General features: G+C 43.1%; 1 protein-coding gene across 1 annotated transcript in view; it reads left to right on the forward strand.

Annotated features, from left to right (window-relative positions):
• The window catches only part of pola1 (polymerase (DNA directed), alpha 1), a gene marked incomplete at its 5' end in the record, with an annotated part of 63,120 nt that overhangs the window by 21,649 nt on the left and 27,025 nt on the right, over positions 1 to 14,446 (forward strand). Inside the window, 8 exons of the mRNA XM_080515296.1 lie at positions 3,307 to 3,339; positions 3,759 to 3,851; positions 4,006 to 4,211; positions 4,350 to 4,482; positions 7,712 to 7,843; positions 7,942 to 8,116; positions 8,681 to 8,862; positions 13,297 to 13,428. Of these exons, the coding sequence (XP_080371422.1) occupies positions 3,307 to 3,339; positions 3,759 to 3,851; positions 4,006 to 4,211; positions 4,350 to 4,482; positions 7,712 to 7,843; positions 7,942 to 8,116; positions 8,681 to 8,862; positions 13,297 to 13,428 (1,086 nt within the window). The remainder of the gene's footprint in view (positions 1 to 3,306; positions 3,340 to 3,758; positions 3,852 to 4,005; positions 4,212 to 4,349; positions 4,483 to 7,711; positions 7,844 to 7,941; positions 8,117 to 8,680; positions 8,863 to 13,296; positions 13,429 to 14,446) is intronic.

Consider the following 14,446-nt stretch of genomic DNA (forward strand, 5'->3'; position numbering starts at 1 on the left):
CGTTTTAAACCCAAATGAAACTGAAAGCCACAGTTACGGTTGGCACGTTTTTTTCACTCTTTCACCAGTCTGTGTCTGAAGAGGAGAAGAGTTTTCATTTATATCTCCAGATTTCCTTCACACCTATACGACATGATCAAATTAAATCTTCTGTCTACGATTTTCCACTGTTGTTTAATGAAATATAAGGACTAGTATTCAATTGTTACAGTAATTCCGTCAAAAATAAGTGGCACAACTTCTAATTTACCCGCTGAACATTCTCAGTTACTTTAGCCTGAAGAGCCACCAAATCCATGTGTCCTGACCTGTGACATAAACAGTTTAATGTTCAGCATAAGCTCAAGTTTAATTCAGCATAAGGACGATGGAGGAATAATGATGATTTTAAAAAAAAGAAAATCTTCTTCCCACAAATTGTCTCTCCTGATCGTTCACTCTGCAGGAGCTCTCATCAGTGAGCTGCTCAATTACTGTCCAGTCTAATTACACTGTATTAACACCAAGGAGAAGAGAACCTGGTAAAAACACAAGAAACTGGATGTTTTACTGCGTGAGAGAGAGAGACGGGGAGAAACGGGAGGATTCTGAACTGTGATTTTGTAATTTCACTGAGCAAAAACTAAAAACACTGGAGGTTGAGCCTGATGGTGTCAATATCAACCAAGTTAACTTTTTTTTCTCACCAAAATAATTTTAAAATAATGATACCACACAATATGGGGGTATTGTTCAGAACCGTGAGTCTCGTGTTGGGTTTTTTCAGTTGTTTGCCCCAGAATGAAAGGCATGCATGGTGGTGACTGAAGCAGTCATCAGGGTGAAGTCACACACACACTTGTTTTACCCCCCCAGGGGTGTGTGTTTGCGTTGGTCCAGTACAGTATTGGGGGAAGCTGGTATGTGCGCTCACACACTCATTCCAGCGTCATGGTCAAACGACTTGTCTTTCACACGGTTCATTCCTCAAAGCTCTCGGTCCGGCTGGAAGTGACAGCAAATGGAAAACCTGTCTAAATTAGTCCGCACATCAATTACATCGACGCGTTCTCACCCCGCCGGCCCGCCGCCCTCCTCCCCCCCCCCCGCCCCCGCCTTTCACCGGAGCTCTCCTCCTCTTTCCCACATCCTTCTGTTCATCACTCCTCTGCCTTGTCTTTCCATCCATCGTCCCACCATTCCTGCCTCCATTCCCGTCTATATCACATTACAGCGCTGCTCTTTTGTAGTTTTATCACAGGGCACAAGTCATTCCGCAAGAGATCCGAGCTCGTTCTCAACACATCGGTGAGGTGAGGATGGCCCACTGGTGTTGACCGAGAGCTCCGGGGCAGCCGCAGCAAAAACTCTGGGACTCGCCCCGATGCGTTTTGCCCAGTATTTATTGTCCCGTTCATATTTTGCGACAACTTGTAAGAAATATGTGGAGGTTAACGCTGATGAATACTGTATTTCTCTGTGTGTGTGTGTGATCAATGATGTGTAGTTTAATACTGCAAACAAACTAGTGTTAGAATAAAAATGTAAAGTCGTGAGAAGTGACAAGCTCTTGTCAATTTGATTTCATTATTCATTGGAGACATTTTTTTTTTTTTTTATGTTGCACGAAATGTAAACGTTTTCAAATGTATTCTTATAGTGCAAATTACAATCAAGTCAACTCGTGGCACCTTTCCAGAGAAATATCAATATAAGCGAGCATCCAAACAACAACCTTTTCTTGGGTTTTGAGTTGCAGAGTCACTGAAAATGCAATAAAAAAAAAAAAAAAGAACTTTTTGAAAAGAATATTTCTTCTGCACATGCGCAAGTACATAGACGATAATATGAATGTTTGCCTCCAGAGTGTCACGAGTCCTTATCCCCATGGGACTTGGTGGTTTCATAGTTGGAAGTCGCCGTAATAACAATTTGACTTCAACATCCGTGCATGCGAATGTCCATGCACTCGCCACTGTTGATGTTTACGGCATATTGTTCTCGGCAGGCACGTGTGCACAAAGCAAACAGCACCCACTAGTTGCCCTGCATGAAAACGGCATCATTTTCATTATTCCCGCCGCTGCCGCAACTATTCGGAAACGAAAACTCAAAAAATTATGCATTTTCACTTGTCATGTAAACGTCATCTGAGTTTGTCACGGCTAACTTAGAGGCTCCTTTACCGTTTTAAAAAATGGGGGGGAAAGCCACCATTTTCCACTTAGAATTTCAGAAATGGACTTATAATTTGAAGTTAAAATAAAAATGTGTGACTTGGGCTTATTGACATCGGCGCACTGAGTCTGAAGCAGTTGCAAGATTTATTTCATCCTCCTTGTCTGTAACCTTTTGACTCTTCTCAACACGTAGACGACAGTCTTCTCATTTTATCTCCGTAAAAGCTTTGCGGCACAATTCACTGCATTGGTGCTTAAGCCAAGACTTGGGCGTGTGTGTGTGCTGAAACCTTGACCTTGACTGCAGTCCCTAATGGAGGAGGCTGTTCTGTAAATGACCAAAACTCCCCCCCCCCCACCGTACAGTGGTATGTAGCAGCCCATAAAGCATGCTTACATTCCACTCTGGTTTCAGGGAGTGGACGCCGGAGCCTGCCCCTTCCTCACACTCTGAAATAGCCGCGTCCTTGTCCCCACACGGAGCGCAGTGTGAGTCCGGGTGTGTATATATGCGGCCATGGTTGATTGAGGAGCAGATTGCTGGTGACAGGTCACACCGCGTTCTGTCTCTGCGACCCCCAGATTAGTGACCGGAGGCCCCCATAGTGCCCCCCCCCCACCCCGGGCCCCCACCTGTTAGGATCCCTCTGCTGCACAGAGCTCCCCCTCTCTCTCTCTCTCTGTCTCACACACACACACACACTGCGTTAACAGAATTCTTATTTCTCCGTCAGTCACCCTGCAGGTTATAAAGGCCATTACGAGTCATTAGTGCGCGTGTGCGTGTGTGTGTGTTGCCCGGCTGAGACTGTGTGTGGGTTGAAAAGACGCCTGTCACAGCATGCTCTCATAATTGCCCTCTTAGCCAATTATCCCCCATTTAAAAGCAAGTCACCTGCTCTGCTCCTGTGTCCACATGAATTCACACACACACACTCACACACACGCACACACGCACACACACACACACACACACACACACACACACACACACACACACACACACACACACACACACACACACACACTTACAATAAATCATATTTAATCATTGTTTATTTCTCGGTGATTTGCTTGTTTACTCTGCTTATATTGCTTTATGCGGCTGACTCCATTCAAGCTGTCATGTCCCTTTTCTCCTCTGCAGATCCTGATGCACACCAAAGATATGGTTCAGAAGGTGAGATATCAGAATTTGGCTCTCTCTTTTTGTTTTTTGATGTGTGAAATGCATGGCTTGGACAACATGTTTTTAAAAATGTGGCACAATAACAGTTTAAAACAGTCAAGTTGTAGTTAATCCTAAACAACTCCCAATTTACTCAGATCCTTAAACTTGTGCAATGAATTAAGATGTTGTGTTAAAGTCAGTTTTAAATGTAATTGTTTAAACATTTTTAAAACAAAACTTTAATATTATAAAAGTTTGGGGAAAATATTCAGACCTGTGTAGAGATATTGCGTTAAACTTTCACTGTAAAGTCTGATCTGTGCAATTGAGTGTTCTCGCTTTGTTTAATCTGTTTTATGTGTGTGTTGCTAATTTGATCCAAATGGCATCTTTTTTTGAAAAAAAATCGTTATTCATGTGTGACTCAGATGAATCTGGAAGTCATCTACGGGGATACAGACTCCATCATGATCAACACCAACAGCAGGGTTCTGGATGAAGTCTTTAAACTTGGAAATAAGGTTTTTTTCTTACTCCCCCCCTCACACACACACACACACATGTCCACATGTCTCTTTTGTTCAAACAGTCAGCACTTAAAAGTTATTTGATTTCTTTTCAGGTGTTTCAGCATTTGACATTTCCACTGAACACATATGGTTGTTTTGTTCTTAGGTGAAAGCAGAAGTAAACAAGCTGTACAAGCTGCTGGAGATCGACATTGACGGTGTGTTCAAGTCACTTTTGCTCCTGAAGAAGAAAAAATATGCAGCCCTGGTGGTGGAGCCGCAGGGGGAAGGACGGTACAGTGTCAAGCAGGAGCTGAAAGGCTTGGACATCGTACGTAGAGATTGGTGTGACCTGGCGAAGGAGTGTGGCAAGTACGTTCTTCTAAACCTGTTTTCGCTCCGCAAAAAGTCCGTGTTTCCTTGAAACCTGGTGGCACACAGAGTTTCCCTCTATATAGGGACCACAGTGTCGTGGAGTTCAATGCGTCCTGCTCTTTTCTTTTCCGGCAGCTATGTGATCGGTCAGATCTTGTCCGATCAGAGTCGTGACGCCATCGTTGAAAACATCCAGAAACACCTGATTGAGGTGGGCGAGAAGGTCGCTAGTGGGGATATCCCACTCAACCATTACGAGATACACAAGGTGAGGACGCCGCTCTGAAGTCGAGTATCTTATGGAAAAGGTTGGGGACCCAGTTGTCTTTTAATCGATGCCCAAATAGCCTGAGGTTTATCATGACAGTGTAGACCAGGGGTACTCAAATACAAATCTTCAAGGGCCACAAAGATATTTTTCAGTGACTCAAAGGTCCATTTATTGAGGTCGGTACTGTACTGAAATATTCAAAAGATGTCCTTTTTATTCAAAACAATAACAACTGCAGTTAAATAAAATATAATTTCCATTTTGACTAAATTAAAATAAATATTTGAATAAAACAAGAAATGACACCTGTCATGGGACCAAAAAAAAGGAGTCAAAGTGTAACGAAAAACTATTTTACATCCTTCCTGTCAGTATGAAACACTGCTTAATGGGAGAAATGGCATCTTGTGTCTTTTGCCAGTTTTTGGAACTTTGGCTCAAATGGTGTGATGGCCAGGCGGACACACTGTTGCAAGTGTTCATTGGTAAGTGCACTGCGGTACTGGTTCTTCACCACATTCATTGTTGAGAACGCAGATTCGCAGCAGTAGGTTGATGCGAACATCGTCAGAATGTGAAGTGCCATCTTCTGCAGCAGAGGGAAACTAGCTGCAGTTACCATCTTCGTCCAGAAGGTGATAACGTCACACTGAGTCTCTTTCAGTGCAATGTTTTCCTGCAGGTCAATTAGCTCACTTTGCAGTGAAGCAGCTGTGGCCCATGGAAAGATTTGTTGTGCTTCTGAAGTGAACTCTCTCAGATTTCTGACCAAAAATGGATTGTCAATGCAACGAAGGACTTGTTTTCCCAATATGAAGTCATCAAAGCGTGTCTTGAAGTTTTCAATCAGCTTCTCCACAAATTGAACATGTTGCTGATGAGCTGCTTTGTCTTTGGTCTGTTCCAACAGTTTGGGGAAATGAAGCAATTCCTCCTATAGGTAAAAATGAAAAAGGTACAATCAATTAAAAAAAGGGCATGAAGTTTAAAAAAAAGAAAAGAAGTAAAACCCAGATAATGTGTGTGGTAGAAAATGTTAAACAGCCTACCTGTAGGTCACTCTTGAAGACTTCCAGTTTCCTTTGGAAAGCCCGCACTGCTGAGATCAGGTCACACACTGTGTTGTTCTTCCCTTGGAGCTTCAGATTTAGGTTCTTCAGGTGAGATGTTATGTCAGTCAAAAATGCCACAGCTTCCATCTTTTCTGGATTTTGCAGGAAGTCTGTGAACAGTTTTGCTTTAGCACTCTTTTGCTCTGCCATAAACACTTGTAGTTCATTCCTGATGGCCCAAAAACGCTCCAGGACCTTGCCTTTGCTCAGCCATCTGACGTTGTTGTGCAGGAGCAAATCATCAAAGGCAGCATTGACCTCTGTCAGGAACGAGCGCAGCAAACGATGCTGCAGTGCAGATGATGCTCTCAAGAAGTTTATGAGTTTCATCATTGTCACCATGATTTCAGAGTAGATTTCCCCAAGACTTGCACAAAGGACGGACTGGTGAATTATGCAGTGATAAGATATCAGGTGAGGGTGGAGAACTTTCAGCCGCTGAACCAGTCCTTTCTCTCTGCCCATCATAGATGGAGCTCCATCAGTAGCAACTGACACAACTTTCTTCACATCAATTTCTTTTTCATTCAGCATTTGCAGTATTGCCTTGTAAATGTCTTCACCTCTTGTCTGTCCACAGAGGTTTACCATGCCCAACACATCTTCAACAAACTCCCTTCTTGACTCATCATAATATCTCACGAAGACCATCAACTGTGCATTATCAGTGGTATCAGTGGATTCATCCACAGCTAGGGAAATGCACTCTGCATTTTTTATTCCATCACACAGCTGCTTAACTAGATCACCTGCCAGTACTTCAGTACGTCTGCTTGCTGTGGAATCTGAGAGGGGGACTTGCTTAATTTTAGCTTTAATTTCTTCTTTTTGTTTGCCTTCAAACATTGTGTCCATCACTTCAGTCATGCATTCTCTTAATATTTCTGCATCTGAGAATGGCTTCTTGTGTTTGCCCAAAATCCAAGCCACTCTAAGTGAGGCTTCTGTTGCTTTTTGTTGTTGTGTCATAGATGTGACAAGAATCCTGCTTGCAGCTTGATATGATGATTTTAGCGCATTTATTTTTGTTGTTCTTACCTCTGAATTTTGAGGATATGTTTCTTCAAAATGTGTGTGCTTTGCCTCATAATGCCGTTTCAAATTGGAAATCTTCATCACAGCGATAGTCTCCTGGCATATTAAGCACATGGGTCTTGTGCTGGTTGGAGGGAGAATGAATGCAAATTTTTCCGTCCATTCTTCTTTGAATTGGCGATTTTCACTGTCCACCTTTCTTTTGGCAGAGAACTTGGAACACGCCATTTTCATGCAATCTTTTTTTTGTTTTTTCCTCTGTGCGCAATCTAGGCTCCTTCTCTGGCAAAGTGGCAATATGAGGACGCCTTCAAAAACGAAAGTGAAACTTAAAAATGCGCTCGCAGCGCCACCCAGTAGAAGGCTGTGTATGTATCGTTGGCATGGAGACAAGTCCCGATATACACGTGTTGACCCAACCAAAACACGTACTGAAGGAATAACAGTTCGGGGGCCACAAATAGGTGGCCGGCGGGCCGGATGCGGCCCGGAGGCCGCCTATTGAGTACCGCTGGTGTAGACCCATATCATCTGAAAATAACAATATTTCCTTTAATTATTTTTGCACTTCAAGCTCCACCTGCTGCTATTGTTATTGTCGTGTGTTTTCTGTACGGCTGCCAAAGAGCTGTAAATGACAATTAGCTATAGTTATAATTATACATCTTTATTCAGATCAACCGTCCATTATTGGTTCTAATATATTTCTATAGGCGATAGGGATTTGTGGTTGAGATGTGGCTCATTTGGTTGTCCGGCAGTCCAGAGGTTGTGGATTTGACCCCTGCAACTCCCCATGTCCTCGTGCCTTTCATGGCAGCTTCCACCATTAGTCCATAAATGGGTGAATGTGACCCGATCGTGTAAAACGCGCCGAGGCAGCTCAAGTCTTTTATCCAATTTTCATATTTAGTTAGTTCCGTCATTTCGTTCAAACCGGGGTTCACGTTCAGCTGCTTCGTTGTATGAAATGTGCCGTAAAAATGAAAATCGAGGTGAAGTTTAGTGACCTACTGGATATTCGCTTCCCCATTAAATTGTTTTCTGAGTCCTTAGTGCTCTTTTGTCTTGTTCTTCAGGCTCTCACTAAAGATCCTCAGGACTACCCGGATAAGAAGAGCCTCCCCCATGTCCACGTGGCCCTCTGGATCAACTCTCAGGGGGGTCGCCGGGTCAAAGCCGGGGACACGATCTCCTACCTCATCTGCAAGGTGCGTCGAACAGTGAAATCCATATCAACGCGGTAGTCTTTAATAACCGTTTTTAACCCTTTTTTCCCCGCATCCGATTCCTCTCCGCCGTCGTCTAGGATGGCTCCACACTGGCGGCCAGTCAGCGAGCCTACGCCCTGGAGCAGCTTCAGAAGCAGGAGGGTCTCGCTCTGGACACGCAGTATTACCTGGCCCAGCAGGTGCACCCCGTGGTGTCCCGCATCTGTGACCCCATCGAGGGCATCGACAGCGCGCTCATCGCCACATGGCTCGGTAAGCTAATGGGAGTCCACTTTTCATCGGGATCTGAAGTGTATCGGGTCATCTTATGTGTTTCGTAATATAGCTTTTATAAAAAGGGAGAAGATCTGTTGATTGAAATATTTACTTGGTGGAGCTCTGTTCTGTGATCCGATTTCCTATTTGCTGTTAAATGACAATATACTTCTGTTTGTTGCACCAACACTCATAACAAACTGTCTGTGGATCACAGCCTCGTCTGAATGATAATCACAATCCCCTTTCTGCGACATCAGTTGTAATTCACATTTTATAGTCTGATGACAGCTGAAATTGCTAAATATAGAAAACTTGTCACTCCTACTATCACAGTGGCTTGATAAAAGCAAATAAAAAAGAAGCTTCACTGTTGTATATTAGTCATACAAATAAGTGCTGCGAGTTCGACTCTGAATTGCGTCCCGCTCTCAACTCTCTCTGGCAGTTGTTCTAATTATGGCCAATTTATTCAAATCAATCTGGTGTATTGGGGAAGAAGAAAAAAAGAAATCTATCAATCAATAAAATGTTTTTTTGTTTTTGTTTTTCCCTTCTCAGGCCTTGATCCAAGTCAATTCAGAGCTCAGCAGCAGTACCAGAGGGAGGAGGAGGCCGACGGCACGCTGGGAGCCCCGGTGCAGCTGACCGACGAGGAACGCTACAAAGACTGCGAGAGGTTTACTTTCGCGTGTCCTCAGTGCGGCACCGACAACATCTACGACAACGTCTTCGAGGGAGCTGTGAGTAGACGTCTGTACAAGCACGGCACTCTCTACCATTCGCATTCGCTTTTCCTCCACAACTGATCAAATCCATGCAGCGTAGATGAAGGAGCGATAGTGGAGTCGTATATCAGCTGTGTATGAAGCAACAAAAAAGAAATAAATAAATTGGAGGGGGGGGGGGGGGGTTGGTAAGAATCCTGAAATCAGAAATAAAAGAAGGCTTTTATCACTAATTGTGTGTTTCGCTGTTGTAATGGACTAATCAGTAGAGGTGTGATTAAGGAGAATGAGAACTGGAGGGCAGTGCGAGGCGTCTCAGTCCAACTTTCTTTGAAGGATTCATGCCTGAGTCATCCTCTATATTGTGTCTCCGTCTGTATTTTTAGACAGCTGCCTGGCTCCAATACGGACTCTGTTTTCATTGGCATAGTTTGGACTCGGCAACTTGAAAAGCCTTTCCTTAACCCCTGCTGCTCTGCAGACACACACACACACACACGTACACACTGATCTCCTACCATTTGTCAGGCCAAGGTCGTGTGTGCCTGTGTTATCGGCCTCTAATGAGGAGCAGGGCACGCAGCCTTTTCTCGTCTGGAAGACACCAATAAAACTGACAAGCCCCCTGTCCTCGAGTGGAGGACTGAACTCGCGTTGAATTCAAACAGGAGTATCACACACAGTCCATAAAAGGATGACATCATCGCGCACTGCAGCGGATCTATGTTCAACAGAGAAGGATACAGCCCGATCATGTTAAAACTGTTAATTATCCGTCGGACGAAATTCTAACTTTGAAACCGCTGCGAACCGGGAATCGTCTGATTACGGGCGTGGAGTTTCCGCCATGTGTCTGAGGATGACACACACACACACACGCACAGAGGAAACTGATAAGACAGTAAGTTAATTAAGGTGGTGAACATGGTCTAACAGCTCAGTGAGAGGGGAGGACAGATGGGCCTTGACTTCAGCACTGACACTGAGCCAGAGATGGTCGGAGGAGGTGGTGATGGATGATGGAGGACAGACAGAGGAGGAAAGTTGTTTGATGGGGAGGAGTGCAGCGGGGGCGGGGGGGGGGTTAAATGTGGAGAGAAAAACCTGGACCGAGACGACAGGGATTTTCCTGAGTTCATTCTCGATACAGCCGGAGGCAAATTAGTGTGCTGTGAAATAAGGTCTGCGGAGACATTCTGACATAGTAAAGCTTTTTACTTTACAAGTCCAACCTCATGGTTGTTTCAGGCCCAATTTACCATGAGGGGGTCATTTGGGTCGACTCAGCCCTGCCTTTTGACTGGCAGGTGGTCTTTCCTCTCCTGGACCTGAGGGTCTGGCATTGGGCAGTGCCACTGAAGAGATGTGAGACTGAGCTATCTTTTTTAAAGTTGACAGCTGATTGGTGTGAAGAAAGTTTAGTTTTTGTTTGTTTTTTACAGATTTTAGATTTTATTTATTAGCTTATTAGCTGCCACACTGTGCAACATGGATTTCATAAAGGTTTGAACAACAACAACTTGCATTGATAAACTGCGATGCTACTTTTATGTGCATGAAGGAAAAAAAGGTTAATAATCACAGGACACCAAGGATGCAGCTAAGGTCCAGTGTAGTTTCTGCATCAGCAAATCTTCATTTGTTCGCAGTCGAAGTGTCACTTCGTGTTGCATTTTTATTGGTTGGCATGTCGGCAGAAGCAACAGTTGCAATAGTATGCGACTGTTATTTAAATGTCCTCATATTTCCGGCAGATTATCCGAGGCTATCTTTGGCCACAGGACCATGACGAGGGACATCAGCGAACCCCTCTGTATAATACGAGACCGCTATTTTAATGCATGATGAAAGATGATCTCTCAATCGCTCGTTTTTTTTTTTCTTTCTTTCCTTTTTTGTTTGGGACAACCCAAACAGCCACATTTAGGAGAACTCGAAGGCATGAAAAGACACAACTCTCAGATCGTGCCTTATTTTTTGTTATTTCCTATGAGTTTATCAGCTGCTACAATGTGGTTGCGCAACGTCGCTCTCCACTGAATCCCAAGGTAACATCAGCCACAATGTGTTTAAGGCAAGAGTAACAGTCTTATCCTGTACATCGCGTGCGTGCGCCACAGGTGCCTTCAGGAAATCAACCAAGCGAACCAAGAATGAATCGGCTGCTCTATTAGGAGGGGGGGGGGAAATCATTACGGTGAAAAGATGTGGTCCAGCATTTCACCTCCTCAGGAATCAGCAGCAGGAGCCGGTCACATTAGCCTCGCCGTGCGGCGCTGTATGCAAGCGGTGGTCGAGTAATTTTTGATAATAAGAAGATGATTTCAGGCTGTCTGCAAGCCGCTCTCACTGTGCGACGTAGATCCGCACATTTCCAGCCTCCAGTAAGATATCATGAGCGCTAGTCTTTTGTCTGCCTATGCACAATGTATACACTCTCAAAACCTCTGTATTTCTTTCTTCTTCTTTTTTTTGTAACTGCACGGCACCCACGTAAATGACGAGTAAGTGGTGTGTAATCTCATGGTTGTTTGGATGGTTAAGTCTTTTTTATCCAAATTGAAGTTTTGGAATGAAACGCGTGAGATAAAGAAGAGGGAGGGAAGGAGATGTTGGAAAGAGGAGACGGAACGTTTCTTTCATCCCTGGGAAGGGAAAAACAAGGGAGGAGTGGTTGAGATGAAGGGCGGGGGTGTCAGTGTGTAGCTTTTTTATATTAGCTAAGTCAAATGAGTTGATTGACTCGCACTGGAAGAAAAATACTGTTTTTTTTTTTTTTCTTCTCTCTTTTCTTTCTTCCAAAGAGAAATAATGTAGGCAAACAAAAAGCCCAGTGTGAGGCTGGGTGGCGGGGTGTCACATGCATACTTTTGTCACTGGCTTTCCTGCAGAAACCTTTTTCTCTTCTCTGCTGCAAGTGCGACAGGTGAATTGTGTTCAGGTTTAAAGAAGCAAGTGTTTAAAGCCCTTATATTTAGTGTGGTGACTCTTTTTTTTCTTTTTCTTTTTTTCATTGCATTAACTTATAAGCCTTGCTGTCAGGTGGGCAATTCAGGGGTTCTGTAGGTCACGTTGGCCTTTTTGCTTCAGGCTGCAATGAAGTACCCTGGTGTGCTTTATGCACTCACACCCTACACATTTGACACGTCTCTTTGTGGAGGTATGAGGGCAACAACTTAAAGCTTCCAGTTTCTACTAATTACAGGGTTAATAACTGAGCCGTAATGAAGTCATGTACACATATATTTATGCACAGGGTGTAACGGAACCTTCTCTTGCTTCACAGCAAGTGCTCCTACAACTGCAACACTTCGCCGTTTGATGCATTTGATTTGATTTAAGGTTGAGAAGTGTGAAAGCCTGTTGTTTTGGTGGCCCTCGGTTCGGTTTAATTCTGTACTGTTTATCAGTGTGACAAATCACAGCGTCAACAATACGAGTTGATAAAGGGAAAACGTACAAAAACGGGTAAAATTCCAGCAACCTCTTTATAACAATGAATAATAAGGTAAGAAGAAAAGTAAATATAGTTTTAATTAGAAAAGCAGATTTAAAATATTTCATTAAACCTTTATAAGGTAGTTAAGGCAATTCAAATAGTTCAAGATTTTTTAAAATCAGTGTAGCGAAGCATCCTTGTGTCCGAGATTTTCATATACTTAAAGTATGAGATGCTTTCCCAAAGTAAAATATCACTTTTTATTAGCATGACTATTGAATTGTGTTTTATGACAGTGGTTTGTCAAAAACAATGGGAACAAATGTAGAAGTCAAGTTCAAATGGCATGAACACTTCTAATAATGGCACAGTTTTAGATAATGGCCGTTTTTAACTGTTATATTACAAAAGAGCTTTCAAAATAAAATGAAAGAGTGAATAAAGGGTAATATTTCAACATTGATATTGAATTATGTTTTGTTTTTGTTTGGGTTTTTTTTAAATCACATGACTATTTTATACTGAGACTAATGTTACCAAATAATAATGCAACTTTTCTATATTCAAGTCAAGACTTTATAATAAAATAAAGACGAGCTTCCTCAATAAGCACCAGTGGTGAGAATAAACTTCCATTTAGAGAAAGAAACCTTAAAAACATATTAGACACTGGACACAAGTTTCTCAGATGCTCTTGTTCTGTACTTCATAATCAATCAATACGATTCATAATCATAATTTTGTTTGCATTACACTTTGTAAAGCAGGTATAGAGTGTGTCACGTCAAAGAAAATAATTAATACACAACTATACGCGGTAGAAACAGACATTAAATTATGATAGAATGGATAGCAGTCGCCTTTAATGAAGGATCTGGGAGTAGCACTTTGTATTAAGTAAGGTTTATGTTCAGTTGGAGAAGATGAAATGATTTATAGCCGGTTTATTAGTGTCTGTGATGGATTGATTTGTTGTTGATCTGAAGATGTGACGCGATTCTTTCTTTCAGGGTTCGACTTTGGAGCCCAGTCTGCTGCGATGCTGCCACGTCCCCTGCGGGGGGTCTCCCATCGACTACGCCTTGAACATCAGCAACAAACTCCTGCTCGATATCCGTCGCCACATCAAGAAATACTACTCTGTGAGTACTTCCCCGCTCTCCGTCGGGTTTGTTTGAAATGCGATTTATGATGCTTTAAAGGCTGCTGTCAAAAACACACACTGGAGCAAAGACAAATGGACTCCATTTAGTTTCTGTTTCATGTGTTGAACCAGCAGTGGAACCAATTTTCTGCCTTTTGTTTTTTTTTTTGTTTTTTTTTTTTCCCTCCAGGATTCAGTTTAATTGCACTTTTACTTAGTTAATTATTACACATTTCTTCACTTACCTTTTAAGCCAGTGAATTATGTCTTTATCCCACAGTCGCACACTGAGGCTCATTAAGAACCGCGGCCGTTGTTTCTGAACCGGCGAGACGACACGAGAACCCAGATGAAACTAATGCACAGTCGGCTAAAATACAAGCTCAAGTGGGCCGAGACGCAGAGCGGGCATAATTTGAAAAGAGCGAAAACCTTTGTGCACAGTCGGGGAGGCAACGGATGCGGCCACGTTAAGAGAGGCTATCAAAAAAAGATATTGGACGAGAGACGGAGGACGCCCTCAGCAGGGCTCAGCGCTGACATTTTCAACCGAAGAGCACACTGTTCCCGTCAAATGAAAAGAGCCCCGGAAGAGATCCATGATCCGTGGAAAAAAACTTAAATAGCCATTCTTAGTTGAAATGGTGATGCTCGGCATGCACGTGCGGGGTGGGGGGTGGAGGGTGGGGGTTGGGGTGGGGGGGTGGGGGGGTGTTTATGTGAGCTGGCTCAAACACAACACAAAGACACAAGCCGACCACGGAGTTCAGTTTGAATGAATCTTACACACCTACAGGTTTGACAATATTGTGGAGTAAAGTTATTATAGTTGCTGTGAGTCATTCCGTGGGGGGTATTGTTAAGGTGTTAATTAAAAAAAATAAAAATAAAAAAAAAGTACATGACAATGAAAATACAGTGGATGTTTCAGATTGGACTTCAGACAGCCGACGTTTTAACTCGTCAGACTCTGGATCCTAAATTTCAAAACAAAATTCTGACAGCTGAAAACGCAA

The sequence above is a fragment of the Blennius ocellaris genome (assembly GCF_963422515.1).
Source record: "Blennius ocellaris genome assembly, chromosome: 19".
NCBI classification, from domain to species: Eukaryota; Metazoa; Chordata; class Actinopteri; order Blenniiformes; family Blenniidae; genus Blennius; species Blennius ocellaris.